Source organism: Scatophagus argus, chromosome 16 (genome assembly GCF_020382885.2).
Source record: "Scatophagus argus isolate fScaArg1 chromosome 16, fScaArg1.pri, whole genome shotgun sequence".
NCBI lineage: Eukaryota > Metazoa > Chordata > Actinopteri > Scatophagidae > Scatophagus > Scatophagus argus.
Window position 1 is genome coordinate 16,182,204 of NC_058508.1, and position 15,403 is coordinate 16,197,606.

The window sequence follows — 15,403 nt, forward strand, 5'->3', positions numbered from 1 at the left end:
AATTTCAGATTGATTTCGGCCGGTTTAAACAGTGCTTGTCCACTCATCCAGAGTTTGTAATGATTGACCTTCTCCGTGTGAGTGCATAGCGTTGATAAGGTCAACACCACGCAGTATTTGTGAGAGCCTAACGAGTATTGTAGAGTTGAATTGCATATTTCTCTTGAGATTATCAAATGTCTTTGTGTGAAAACTGCAACAGTGAAGATTATCTCACGGGTTGATTTGTGAATGTGAGGCATGGCAGCAGTATCTGGAGAGGTCAAACATGTCAACCGACTTGTTCTGCTACTTTTGAGACAATGCCTATGCGTTCCTGCTAAATATATTGGTTACAATTTCTCCCGCCGCTGCGCTCAGACAGACATTAGCTTCAAAAGCATGTCAGGTATGGTTTTACAGGGGATTGATGGTGAGAGAGCCCACAGGCAGCGTTTGATGTAGTCCTCGACGGTACTCGCTCAGCTCGTACCTTTTTGACTTTGATGTGGTTACGGTTTTGAATAAGTTGTCAGGAGCGGGAAGAGTGATTTTTCTCGCATGTCAAATAATGTGGTATTTGTGGATAAACAGTAACCGAGTTGTGTCTCGACCGCCTGCCGTGCAATGCAGTGTAGGGGATACGTTTTGCTTTGTTATGGGAGGGAAAAACAAAACAACAAAACATGTAGTGTTGTGGTGCGTTGGTTTTAATTATACAGGAAGTGTGGTGTTTGCTGTTCAGATCATCATCCTATGGCCGCGTGTTTGTCTGCCTGGAAATACAGCACACAGAGGGTTGCACAATCGCAGAGTGCTTCCCCTGTCGACGGCTCGTTTGTGTGACTCACAGCTGTTGCATTCAATTGTTCCCGTCCCATGACATCTCGGTGGTGGCATGATGCAGCGGCAGCCATGACAGTGAAGTCAGTCGTGATGTAATGCTGTAATGCAGCAGCAGGGCTATTTCAGGTCTACCTCTGAGCCTCCAAGGCCTCCGTCTGCCAGCATGCCACCCTGCCCTTCTCTCAGTCAGCACCTCATCTGTCATGAGCCGGACAGCCATACATGAACCGGCGTTCTCAGAATTTATTAGAAAACTTTCGATGCACAGGTCTGCAGAAAAGCCAGAGGTGTGACTAAATTGAAAATACCGGTTACTGTCACAGCTATTTGGTTTAGGACAACATTAGGTTGCAGCAGAGACGAAAACATCTAATTTGGGGTCTGTAGTTACAGGGTGTTTTCTGTCCCGTAGCTTGTGTTCTCACCGCCATGGTGTCTGAGGCTGGTTAACCTCAGGACAAAGCTCATTTTCAGGGCTGAGGGAATACTGTGTGTGTTTTTCCCAGAAGGCTGGTGCTCGTAGGCAAGCAGCAATGGCTCCTTGAACTTTGATCTTCCCCTCGGAGTGTGAAGAGCTCTCAGAGGGCGTGTCTGCAGATAAACTAATAAATATCTTTAGTTACCCAGTGCCTCGAGGCAGAAAAACATGTCAAGTATGTTGAAATTGCGTGATCTTACCTGCGTGAAATCCCTTGACAGAGGACTTTGTTTCAAAGCTTACATAGGTTTGCATCTTGATGGTCAATTTGTGTACAATCTGTGCATCCGATTTGATGGATATAAACTCAGTTTTGTGCAGATGCAGGCAGTGCAAGTTATGCTAGAGGAGACTATGCACCAGTTTCAGGGATTTTCCACAATTTGGCCACACAAACATGGTTTATGTTCATGTCTTATAGCTGATTGTTAATAGATGATCTAAAGTGACAACCATTAGAGACCAGAGCTTCATGTTCAGCGTACATCCACTGACTTTTTTGTGTGTTACTAACCCTCACTGGAGACTGAAGTGCAATGCATGCAGCACCGGCCTCAGCTGCTGTAATGACAGCTCTGTGTTGTGTCTGTTTACTTTTTCTCGTATCATTGTCAGGTCCGAGCACCAACTCAAGGAACACCCTGACTGATACAGTATCCCAGCACTGTTACAGTGGCGATGAGAGTGCAGTTTTAAATAGGATAGCGTTCCCACCACCCCAGTCTCCCCCCAAGCCCCCTTCACTCTATCTTTGGCAGAGTCAGTCGTCATACCCAGAGGCTGTGAATCCTCATTGTGTACCAAACTCAAGTTGACTGTTCCCTGAACAGCGCTGCAGTTATATCTGGACAGTTTCAACAGTCCCACCAACATCACATACCATGCACCAAACTCACTCCAGCAGCTTTCCCAGAAATGAGGGTGTGTTTTGGACTCCTCTGCGACTTGTCTTTTACTGGCTCTTTTTCGGAAGAGGTGGATCTTAGTGAGTTTGAATGTTTATTTTTAATTCTTTTGACTGAACATGTAAGTGTTGAAATACCAGTTCTCAGAAGTCCCCAAACTATATCCATGGTGCATCTTAAGTCCCATTTGTACTTTTTTTATATACAGATAGATTAAGACTAATCTGTCAGACTTTATTGTTTGTCAGTCAGACGGTTTGACGTGGCGTCGAGCCAGGCGACGTTGGCATGAGGTATCTGCACAAGTACCTGATCCTATGACTCTCAATTTTCCTTCTTTACTGCTGCTTCTGCTCTCACCTGTGCCAACTTTCCCTTCCATTTGCCAGTTGACAGAGCTTGTAATGCCTCGTGCCAGGGAAAATGATGTAAAGCTTCTCATTTATGGTGCCCAGAAGATCACGCCCAGTTATAGTGAAGGCATCGTTCTTGAAACCTTAATGTGTGGTGAACCATATTCGGTCAGAACTAGGCAAAACAAACATGAACAGTAATACAAATCAAAAGTAATTTATTCCTGGAAGCTGTCAGCATTTGCACACCCATTCCTTTAGTTTCACTTCTCTCATCTTGTCTGAATTAGACTTTCTGCCTCATCATCATTATTACATTTCCTGATCATCTGTCGCTCCTGCATGGCAATATTTGCTTGCTGTCGAACTGTGAGCGGAGTAAGGAAGTGTCCCTACATGTATGGTCTGTGACGGAAAACTGAATTTAATTCCATAGACAAAGAGTCTGTGTGTTTTCTTCAGTTCGGTCAGCACTGAGGAGGCCTCCCCCTCGCTGGGCCTGTGACTGTCCCACAGGACCTGACCCAGCCTTCCCAGTTTTCCTGTGCCTTTGTGGGAGTTTTCCACAGATCTCTTGGCCCAGCTGCATGGCTTCATTCTTCCTCCTTCCTCCCCATCATCCTCACTTTTATGTCTCCCTGATCCCAGCTTGGAGACCTTGGCTTTCCCACAGGGCGTCTGTCTCGATGTGCCCTCACTTCCTCAGAGCAGCCTATATAAGAGTCTAGTTACAAATACAAATAATTGTACGTTCAGGATGAAATGCAGCAATGGATTGGTGTCAGAGAGCTAAAAATCTTGGAAATTAGTTTTTATTTGCTCTGTTCATTGCTCTGGTCTGTGGCAGACATTTACACCAGTATAAAATAACTCCTGAATGATATGAATGCAGTGGTCCAACAGATTCTGTTGTTTTTGGAGCCTCTTCATGTTGGCAGAAGGGTCATAAAAGGTGTCATTTTGGGGTTAGAAACAGCAGCGCTCGTCTTGGTGAACGCTTCAGAGAAGTGAAATTACACTTAACTAATTCAGTTATTTCAGTTCAGTTGCATAGCGAAATTATTATTATAAGAAGAATGAGATTAGATTGTATTAGTGCAACGGTTCTGGATTCATTGCTCCTCGAGCTACACAGAGTATTTTCACGTACACAGTAACACAAGGATCTGTGAATGATCTTTATTATGTGGAAGGTTTTTCTAAGAAATGAAATGGTGCCTTCTTGATGAGTATTTCTCACTTGTTTTGACACAGAGACCCAAATCTCACCTCCCATTTATCTGAGTCATTGCTCCACACCCTACGTTATTCACAGCTTCTGCCAAAATGTCTTGTGACCCACAATTGTGCTCTAACGCCGTGACAGAAAAACACAAGGCTCACAGATTTTGCAAAATGTCAAAGACTCTAACAGAGACACGTTGTTGGTTAAAATTAATTTTCTTACGTTTTTGCATGTTGTAATTGATGTTTGTCTGATATATTGATGTGTGTGCTCTTCCCACATGCAGTACTGGGAACTAACACAAACTGTAGCTGTGAATGAGCTCTTATCTATTGCTCAAATCACTTTATCTGTGTGTCTAACTTTTGTGTGTTTAAGATTCGTTTTTACCGTTGGCTTTTCTGCTTCCCTTTCCTCTGCATATTTGACTGTGTAACAGTGATTCAAATATAGGTGCTTTATGAAAATGACCTAGTTGTTGTGAGGAACAAAAACAGTTTCCCCTCCCTCCAATCCAGAGGGGAACCTGAAGACTAAATAGGTCTAAGAAGCTGTTGCCTCTGCAAAAGTAAAATAAAACGTCTGTGACAGGAACAAGTTTGTACTTTCTTCCCAAACAGGAAATCTGGGCTGGCGCTATGTGACAGTGATTTGTGACAATAAATGTGTTTCGGTGCAGAAGCAGGCTGCTGGCCTCAATTGATATTCCCTGTCCTTCACTTGACTTAATTCGGGCTGCGCACACCTACACACACTCACAGACACACATACACACGCTCGCCCACCCACGTGTGTGTACATATATTCACAGCCCGCAGTGGGTAAAATCAATTCAGTCAATAATGTGTACTCTGGGCTGTTAGAGGTCTGCAAATCTTTCAAGGAGACATTTTCTGAAATTGCTTGTGAAGGTTGCATCTGTCAGAGGCCTTTTAGTAATTCCAGCAAGTGTACGGAGTGAAATGTTTGAAAGATTGAAGGGTATAAACCTTAATTAGACCTCGCTTTGAAGGTCGAGCCAATCTATGAAAAAATTACGAAGGCTTTGAATCAAATTCCTAATGCAGTCGAGGGTGATTCATGTAGAAAAGACTGAATTAGGGAGTGGATAGTCTAATATTTGATTTAATGATTGAAATCCTCCGTTTGTGACTAGTGAATCCAAGCTAACATTTCTCATGTGCAATTAGGAATGTTTTTATCTTACATCCTTCATATGGGTGTTCCTGCTCTCTTATTTCAGAGAGGAAAAGAAAAAGAAAAAAGAAAGCAACTGAAAAGGGGTTTTCCAACTTACTCAGTTTTTTTTAGAGGAAGGTGGTTAGCAGTACCATTTAAAGTTGACTAATATTTTTCCTGATAAATGTTGACTCGTGATCCTCAAATCCCAATGAATTGAAGAGTTGATGTGTGTTTTAATCAAGTGATATATTCGCTTAATTTTTACCAGAAGTGCAGTGAGTGTGTTTTGGCAAAGTCCTTTCAGTTTTGTTACGTCTGAAATCATTCATCATCATCATGCTGTGGATCACCTTTTAACGGACTAAATTTTAAGAGAAGTTATAATTCAATAAGTATTTAATTCAACCAGTCATTTTTCACAAAAGACCAGACAGCCTTCCTTCTCTCCTCTGCTTGAATCCATGCTAACAGGGCTAATTCCCGTTGTCCCAGTGCTACAGGCCGCACTTCATTTGCTCTCTTCAATAGACGTGTCAGCTTTGATGTCACAGTACACTGAGATCTCACTCTCTGGCGGCTGTGCACCAGGCCGGAGTGGGCGGCATGCCCCTCTCAAATGAGGCCTATTATTTTCTGCTTGCGGTGACGTTTGCTTCATCATAGCCAGGGATAGGATGTGTATGTTTACGCGTGCATTGTGGATGCGTTCTCGTGCACTTGAGCATGTGTTTGTTGTTTCCTTGGTTGTGTGGACCGGATGCGGAGAATGCGCCTGGTCTGCAGCGTGTTTCCTGCCTTCGTTTGCACGTATCCCCCTCCTCTGCTCTGCACTTCCTTCCCTCCAGCCCTCCTCGGTAAAATAAGCAGTAACCTGACCTCCCTCCATGCTGGTGGTCTCCCACAGAGGATGTGAGATGACAGAGCTGATGGCTGTCCTTTGTGGAGTATTTTTAACCCTGTTGATTGATTAGATTGCAAAGATTAACCCAAACAGTTGTAATAGTGACATGACTCGGTGTGCCTTTTATGACTTCATAACTTACCTTGGGTATGGCTTTCGTCCATCGACCGTACACGCCAGTGTGATCTCTCTGCTAAACCATAATGCAGTTACCTTGTCTTGTGCCTCACCCTGAGTAGTTATCTCAGCTGGGAATTTGCTTAGTGTGCCGTTTCCATTGATGAGGGAATAAAAACTTGCTTTTTTTGACTACGATCAGGCTGCACAATGGCCGTTGTTCAGCCCAGTCCACATCAGGCGATACAATGCAGCCTTTTGTAGGCTTGATTCAGGCTGATATCATGCTGGAAACTATTTAGATGAGGATCACATGTTGCCAGGGCACGCTGTTTCTGAGATTCTCCTCTTACTCACTTAACAAGAGAATGTTAAACCTCCTGTAGACAATAAGGTGCCTGTTTGTAATCGCAGGACACATTTGGGAGCACTGGGCGCTGCATGAAAGATGACTTACTACCCTTGGTTGTCTAAAGTGTATTCTCTTAGTGAGCTATAAATCTGTAATAAATCTCTAAATAAATGTTGTGTCGAGGCATGTCAGTGGGTAAAGACTACACTACAACCTTGTCAGAAAGTCTGATGCTCATCTTGATCTCCTGATTATGTCTGGTGAGTAGTGCAAATGGAGATGGGTGACATTTCTGTCTTTTAAAGGGGCTGTCAAACCAGGCCAAAACGCTTGTTTGACAGCCGTCGTTTAATTTGGAAATGTAATAAAACTATTTCCACGCTTTAAGAAAAGACGTTAAGATTCTTGAGTCTCTGTGTAATTATCTGTAAAATTACAATTTATACACCAATTTGAAAAAGACTTTGGATGCCATTCATTTCATTATCATTCACTGGTAGTAATGTGCAGACAAAATCATAGCTTAATTTAATTGTCTCTCAACCCTGTGAGCAGAATAAACTATAGTGTTATACATTAGACATGCTGGTTCACTGCACAGTCAGAGCCAGAGGTTTTAAATTGACCGCTGTTCCTGTCGGTTTTTAACATCTACGGGAGCCTCTGTGCTGAGGTCAGGTCCTCTGGAGTATCACAGGCTTGTTGAATTTCATTAACTGTCCAAGTTTGTCATGCACATACTCTTTTTAGCCCAGTGTGAACTTGTTCTTTTGGTATCAGGAGCTGGATAGATTTTTCCCCGCTCTGTGGTAAACTTTGAGCTTCCTTGTAGGGTGCAGCTGGAGATGCAGAGAGATGAAGATAAGCTTCTACAGTAAACAGACTCACAGGTTTCAGGTCTGCAGTCCCAGCCTAAAGCTGGCCTCTTATCAGCCGCTTTTTCCCAAAGTGGTGAAGGCCATTTCAATCAGCAAGGCAATACCCGATCTAACCGAGGTGGTCATGGAATATATACGCAGCTCTGTTGCTATTGTACAGAACCGTATCTCATTGTCTTGGTCTCTGAGGTGTGTATATATAGCCCACGCCGAGGGAGTTTTTAGTCTCAGCTTTTGCCCCAAGATTAAAGACATAAACACATCTCTGGACTGAGACATGAGCCTTATTTTTCCACTCAAGTGAAGACAGGCCTTTACTATCTGTTGTGAGCTGAAGCAGGCCCACTAACAGTGCTGAGAAAAGGGCCGTGTTAGCAGCACAGCAGCTCCAGTAGGTTGGAAGTAGTAAATAATTCACTTGTGCACAATGACTAAATAATTAAACTGCTGAATTAGCCACACATGTAATAATGTTTCACCTGTACAGCAAAAAGAAAACTTTATGCTGTGCGAAGCTGATATTCATTTGCCTGATATTTTTTTTTTTTGTAAACATAAAGAGATTAAAGTAATTGTATATTTCGGTTTCTGTGCTCTGATAGCACATCTCACCTCCCCTTCATATTGATTTCCTGTGCAGGATATTGCTTCACGTATAAAGCCGGGTTCCTGTGCTGATAAAGCAACCAAGCCTTATTTTCAATGACCTGCATTCGCCTGACAATATATAAGGCTTTGGAGAGGAAGACGGGAAGCAGTGCAGGCAGTCCGATGGTGAAAACAGATACTGCTTCTGGTGGTGGTCGTTTCTTGCACAGAGATAAACAGACGCATCCAGTTCCACCAAACTAGTTGGATGTGCACAGATTTTGAGAGATGTGGTGATGCCTTCTTTTGACGGAAAACGGCCCACTGCACAGAGATCTGGAGCAGGATGTTTTTTATGTTGGTCTATGGTTTCATACAGATGCACATTTTCAATTCAGCTCTATAAATACACCACATGCACACAGCCCGCTGTTAGGGGGCCATTTATACTTCCATGAGCTATTCATATCTCTGGCACTCAATCTTGTCATTTAGGAAACACTGTTTTGACAGTGAGGGAGTCTGGAAATGGACCTGATAAAAATCTGTCACTCCAGACTGAAACCACAGAGACTAAAAGGTTAAGTCTCCATTGTAAAGTCCCACCGAGTGCCGACAGTTTTAACAGCTAAAGATCTGTGGAAAACATGGGAAAAGGCATGAGCCGCCCCAGCCTTCATGCCCACCCTCAACCACCCACCGTGCCAGGCAGAGCAGCCCCACCCGCTCACCATGCCTGCCCCTCAGCTAGCTGTGACACTTGATCTCAGGGTCAGCTGCGATGGATATTTCTGCTGTGTGTGTTTTTTAATGTCGTAAGGGCTGGTTTGATGTGACAGCCTGTCACATGTCACTAGGGTCAATTCATATGGCTGCAGCTCAGTTGCACTTTGCTCTAAGGCCCGCGGCTGTTCTGGAGTATTTTCTTCCCTGTAAGATGGCTTGCGACCTGGACCACAGCTCAGTTTTATTTTGGTTGAGGAGCAATTTCTCTGTGGAAGCCATGCATTCAAATCATGCATAGTTGCCAGAGCTCCAATGTTTACTCTCTTTATTATATCAGGTATGTAACCCTGTGTCCAAATCAGCTTCCACAACTGGTTAACCTGGTATTAATGTCTGCTCTGCGGTATAACACGTATATTTTAACGTTTCTGTGCCTTCTTTCTGTTCTCCTTCCCAAAATGAAATATCAGTAGCTTTGTGGTTTTTGTCAGCTTCTTAATTCGTCCCCAGACGGAAGTATGATGTGCTATATAAAGATCAAAAGCAATTCTGCAATTAATGCGCAGATGGGCCTCAGATGCCTGTAAGAACTACACAAGACGCATGCCTGCAGTGTTATTAAGTGCACATGATTTATGTTCAGATCATCTGTCAGGTTGAATTGCTTGGTTCTTCATATTGTTTTCTCACATGCCTCCACCCTTTCTCTGGAACGGCTGCCTGCCTGTGCCTGATCTATATGGCTTTTCTTTTGAGGAAAACTTGATTTACTCAACTGAGAAGCGCCATTACCAAGAATGTTTTGCGATATATTTAGTGAGTGAATAACTTGAGGAGAGTGACTGCTTGAATAGCCTAGTTTCCCTCCATTGTTCCCAGTCAAGCATTGCCTCAATCATGGAGTGAAACATAAGAAGCAATGGATAGTAGGAGCATTTATAGCGAATGACTAACTCTTACAGCATGGGGAAAACCAAACATAACCTGTTTGTGACATTAGGTTTTCGGTATGACAGTGATCTGCTGATCAGTATGGAACCTGCTTAAGTTACACACAGCTACAACAACACCACTTGATATTGAAAAGCTTGCTAATACCTGAAAAAATATTTAGACAGAGCTACGGTAATTTGAGCATCTGGTCAAAAAGTTGACCTGTAGTGGACAAAGATGCAGAAACAACATGCAGGAAGCGAAAGAGGATGAAAGGAGGAACAGAGGCCTGAGGCCAGGAAGTGCTCCAGCTCTCCAGAATGAGGTATCCGGACTTCTCACTACCCAGATTAATGAGGTCATCCATCAAGGTGCCTGCCCATGCATGCTAGGCAGCAATTCCTTCTCTCTACTGTCCACCCTGATTGTATAATCCCTGCAGGGAAAGAGCAAGGCCCTACCTGGCCAGCCATTTGGGTCTCTGTCAGCCCCAGTGACAAAGCTTTGTCAGCCACCCTCAGTGTAGCTGCAGTTAAACTGTCTCCTGTAGAGTAGCAGAGTACACACAGTACCCGGAAACCCGCCAGCGCCTGTCCATAATGGTTAGACTTCATGTGGTTTCCTTCTCTGCCATTTCAGCTTGGTTCAGTTTCAGCCAGAGATCTTGAGGAATGTGGATATGGCATGCTCTGAGATTGGAATTACAAAGATTAGAAATGGCCCTGGATACAGAGGATTTCAAAAATGTGTAAGCATTATCTCAGAAGTTCATGCAGTCATGTGCACTTTGAATACAACATGACATTATTTTATTTAATGTCTATAATTTTTCTTGATTTACTGTAGAGATGAACAAGATGAATCCAGTATAACCGAGGCCTTGGCCAGATTACTGTTTTATTTATGATTAATGTGAAACAGGAAGGCAATGCTCTCTTGCAACCCTCTGTGCATATTTGAGGTGTAAGAGAAAACTGGTTATGTTGTGTACAATGAACAAGCGCAAAGTGAAGCAGCTCTGGCCTCACTAGACTTCATTGTGCTGCTTAAAGTTCCATCCACTGAGCCAGTCTTCTATTTGACTTTAGGCCTCACCTGTGACAGCTGGGCCTCTGTTGTCTTAAGCCAGTGCCTTTCTCCGCATGACTGGAGACCATTACCGAGTCATTATATTAAATGATGGCACGGAAAACTTTGCTGGGCTTCAATTTGAATGCAAAAGGTATTACAATAGATTGCAGCTCCGCAGACCGAGAAAGACAGTGCTGGTTATGCCTGTCAGCCTCAGTCATTATAGCCTGCTGGACATCTCCGCACCTGGAGAGATGTCAGCTTGTCCTCTGTGTTTTGTCCGCCTGTCTGTCTTCCCCCCACCTAATGGAGGGAAGAAGTGGCTTGGAGATGCAATGTCAGCCCCCGAATTAAAAACAATCCATGCATGGTCGTCATGGGTCTCCTGATTGAGTAGGAAGTGTTGGATTCGTGCTAGGACAAAAGGATGGCAGGAAGCCAATCTCGGCGCAGGCACAGCGTAAAGTTATGGTTGTGGGTGTTTTCCCCGCTTCAGATGTGACTCTTGAAGTGAAAACAAATCTTTTGGAGAAAATAGACAAAATCATAGTGGTCTAAAGAATGTGAGACTCACTTCAGCTCTGGGAATGTAAACGCTGTGGGAGACTGCTGTAGGCTTTGAATTGCTGCCAGATGACATCTCAACCTGAAGAAAAGCACAATCGCCTGGAGTGGAAGATATGACATTGTGGTGCACTGGCCTGGTTCAATGTATAGTCTTTCTATAGTATATAGAAAGTATAGTCCTGCCTTACTTTACTGCTCATTTTCTTTTATCGTTGAACTTGACCATGAACAGATAACATGCACTGTCAAGGGAGGGCTAATCCTCCAGCATGGAAAACTGCCAAACAGAGAATTCAATCTACTATCCTTCCCTGAAGGATATCTCTCCTTCTGAAGGACTTCCCGTCTATGAAGACCCATCTTTCTTATACGGGGACCAGCCCTGAGTCCTAACTTCTCTGTACAGTGATTTCTAATTATTGCTCGGTGAAGAAATGACTGACATTTTCAGAGCTCCCTCGCAGCGAGAAATGAGTCGGTGGCATTCGTGACTCGCAGCCATGCTTGCGTCTGAGCGGTGACTATGCCAACTGCTCCAGTTGAACTCCTCCTGAGACACGAGTCACAGGCCCATGCCAGTTCAGCTGCCATGTTGACTTTGGAGGAGGAAGAGAGACAAGGAGGAAGGCAGACTTCAGTGGCACTTGGCTTTGCTGTCTGTCGAACGGTAGAGGTTTACCTTGGGCTGTGACCAAATCCTCATACATACAATCCACTGATTAGCAGGCTAATGGAAAACTATGACAATAGCTGCGTGGCTGCATTATCGCATCAAGAAGAATTCTTTACAGTGTCGAGACTCTACGTACTGAAGTGTACTTGGCAGTCTTTGCTGCTGTGTGTGATACGGATGTTTAATGCCTCTGGTCTCACTACTGTCTTTTATTTAAAGCTGTCAGATATTTTAGCTATGCTCTCACTTCATTTATATGGTTTGACTGTTTCTCTGTGGGTGTTTAATCTGACTAACAGGTAGACAGCTGCCAAAAGGAAATGATGGAGCTGTAATTGCCCATAAATGACAGTCACTCACTCACACAGAGACCACATACGACTAAGGACGAGAAGAGTGGGAAAGAGTAGGCAGGAAAAAAACCTAATGCATGCATGTGCAAGTGCGGCACAGAAACAGTGGTTGTTGTTTAGTTTACTTCCATCCTTCTCTCCATCAGCGCAGCAGTCAGAAGAAAACAGAGTTAAAACAGGAGGGGCCAAAGCTTAAGCAATCAAACAATGTTTAGCGTGGAGGAAAATTAGGTTCCCTCTCCGTCTGCTTTCAGTTCAATTTCGGTTCGATCCTATCTGTAACCGTGAAGCTGTTAGCCCCTCCCTTCGCTGGTCTACTCTGTATCAGGAGCCCTGCTGTTTGAACTAATGGTGAAAGTAATTAAATGTCGGGTGCTCTTGCTTGGGGCAAGAGAGAGGGGGCTGTTGTGCACAGTCAGAGATACCAGTTCCAGATTTGCATTTCCCTGACGTTAGTAGCTGATCCATGAGAGAAAGGAAGCCTGTGATGATTATTCTCAGTGCATTTAAAGGCCAATGGCTTTGTGGTCTTTCCTTGGTAATACAAACAAATCATGAGTTAAGTCACGTTGTCATGTTTTTATAACACTATTTAGTTAGTCTTTGTTTCCCACTGTTTTGTGTATCAGACTCTGCTCAAGGCAACTTCGGTTCAGTCTGCCTTGCTAATCTGGTATCACAGTCCAGACCGTGTCACTGGAGGTCAAACAACACTATGAAAAGTGACAGCGACAGTAAAATATCTGTTTTGTAAGCATCCCATCTAGCTTTTCTGCTTCTCAATAACTTTATTGTCTTAGAACTTCCAGCATATGATATGGAAACTATTCGAGTGTCCTTCTGTGAACTGGTGAACCGAGAAATATGTGACAACAAGAACTAGACTGTGTTTAAATATTAACACATTGGTGATGACCCCTGCTGCCCTCAGTCTGAGGTTTTCCTTCCGTCTCTGCTGAGATCCACTGACAACACTTCCCATCATCACTTGAGCTAAAACAGAAGCCTGTGGTGCATTGAAATGGCAATGCGAAGCAGATGTGGTCACTAGAAGCCGTAGACTTTTTTTTTTTTGAGGGAGTTGGACCTGTAACAGGAGATGTGAGGACGTGACCTGCTGTGACTACCAAAAGCTCAAAGCCCCTGGTGTTGCAGCGAGGCTGAATTTGTGGCGATGCCATCTTGAGAGGCACTTTAACTAACTGAGACTCTGAAACAGAAATAACTTAAGGATGAGAAAGGAATTTTTCAAATTCATTTGGTTTTGTAACAACTCCATTGCTGAGGAGACACCCTCTTTCGCAAGTTTACACATTTGTGCTGTGCAGAGAGGCTGTTATGATTTTGCTCATTCCTCTTGTCTGCAGAGTGAAAGATTGTTTTAATTGGTAATTAATGCATAGGTATGCATACACAAGTTTTCGGGGGCTGCTGATTGATAGTTTGAAGTGCAAATGATGGCTGTGTACTATTAGAGATATTATGTAGCATTACTGCATTAAAATCTGTAAAAACAGCTGGATGTTTGTTATGTGTTTTATTGAGTTATGTACTTGTGTTTCCCTCAATGTGCAGACCTAGAGAAATCCATAATTTTATGTTTCATTTGGTCACCTGTATGGGAATATGACCAAATGTAGCATGAATAAAACTTTAAAACATGACCCTATCCATGAAAATTCCTGCCAGAATTATATCAGAAATGGTCCCATGATTCCACGCTGCTTCACTATGTTATCAATTTTTTATTTTTTTTTTCACTGTTTTGATTGAGAGACCCCTAGCGGTATAAACATAAATGTGCGTTTAAGGGGTAAAGGAGTTCAGTTTTCCATGGGAATAATGGCAATTAAGAAAATGACAGGAAATGAACCACCGGGGCCCAGAAGAGTGAGGTTAGATGGTGGGACAATAAAATGAGAGGCTGCAGTTACAGGCAGGCTTTTTGATGGTGAGGTTTATTATGCACCTCTTCAGGCCCACAGGCCTCGTCACGGGAATGCATACATAGTCATTAGACTGTGATAGATGTCTGTTGTATGCATAGCAACCTTTAACCACAAGGAGGGATTAAGTTTGATTTTAACTGTAGAATTAAGGGATTCCTTTTAAGACTCACACTTCCTCACTCTCCAGCACAAATGTTTATTGCCTATTTTTTTTTCTTTTAAATGTTAACTGTTTTGGGGATGGTGTAAACAGCTGTAGATGGTTCTCAGTGGTTTTCCCTTTACACCCATGCTTGAATTGAAGAAGGGGCCTTAGCACCCTCTTGTGAAACAATTTTGCAGCACAAAATCATTGTGTTCATAGCGGCAAATAATATCCTTAAATTTTGTATTATAATTAATTTACTTAACATGTGATTCATTGAGACTCATTGTAGTATGGACATCTTCTCTCTCTCTGTCTGTGTAGCTGGCAGGCCTGGGGTGGGACAGAGAACATGGCTGAACCACGGCGGGAGAGCACCAGCAGCCTGCAGAGGAAGAAACCTCCCTGGCTCAGACTGGACATTCCCACCGCTCAGATGTCACTAGACGAGCCTCCCACTTTTGTTCAGGTGTTCTTTTTCGTGCTGAATCTCTTTTTTTTGTCACCTTTGCTTTTTTTTTGTTGTTGTTGTTGTTTTTGTCATGACCTAATGGTGACACTTTTTCCTATGCGTCCTTCCACTGTAGCCGGTGAAGAGGCAGGGCTTCCTGCGCAGTATCAGCATGCCAGTGGAGACGTCTCACCTCCAGTCTCCACCTCGCGACCTCTTTGACACCCGCCGGCCTGTCTTACAACGCCAGTCATCCATCACTCAGACCATAAAGAGGTAAAGGCAGTGAGCAGTGCACTGGAGTTTATATTGGCATCTTGATATACATACATTGTAGCATGCATCAGGATTTTTTTTTCGAGATCTTTACACATCTTTTGCAGAAAAGCATGCAAATGTTGTTGTGTTTTACATCTGATAGGCTGTAGGTGAGAAGGATGAAATCCTTTGTAATTTTTTCCCGAGTTAAAAGGAGGGTGTTGGCAGCCTGTGTCTCACTGCTTTCCTTACCTTTTCCCAAACTGCATGGCTGTTTCTGATTTTAAAAAAAATCTTGATGTCATCTGACTATTAATAACTTTCTAACTTGTTGTAAATCTCATTTAAAAAAAAACAAAAAACAAATCTTAACCTGACAGTCTGCTTTGCTCTCTCTGCATGATTGCTACAGCACTATCCAGCTGCACTTTTCCTTCTCACTGCCTGTTGTTGTCTTTTCTCTTTCCTTCTCC

At 43.3% G+C, this 15,403-nt stretch overlaps 1 protein-coding gene across 4 annotated transcripts in view; it reads left to right on the forward strand.

The window, feature by feature from the left end:
- rhbdf1a (rhomboid 5 homolog 1a (Drosophila)) overlaps nt 1-15,403 on the forward strand; it is a 32,956-nt gene that overhangs the window by 9,577 nt on the left and 7,976 nt on the right. For all 4 annotated transcript variants that reach the window (XM_046416026.1, XM_046416028.1, XM_046416025.1 and 1 more), the window contains 2 exons: nt 14,546-14,690; nt 14,809-14,948. In XM_046416026.1, coding sequence (XP_046271982.1) covers nt 14,574-14,690; nt 14,809-14,948 — 257 coding nt within the window. In that variant the 5' untranslated portion in view covers nt 14,546-14,573. The remainder of the gene's footprint in view (nt 1-14,545; nt 14,691-14,808; nt 14,949-15,403) is intronic.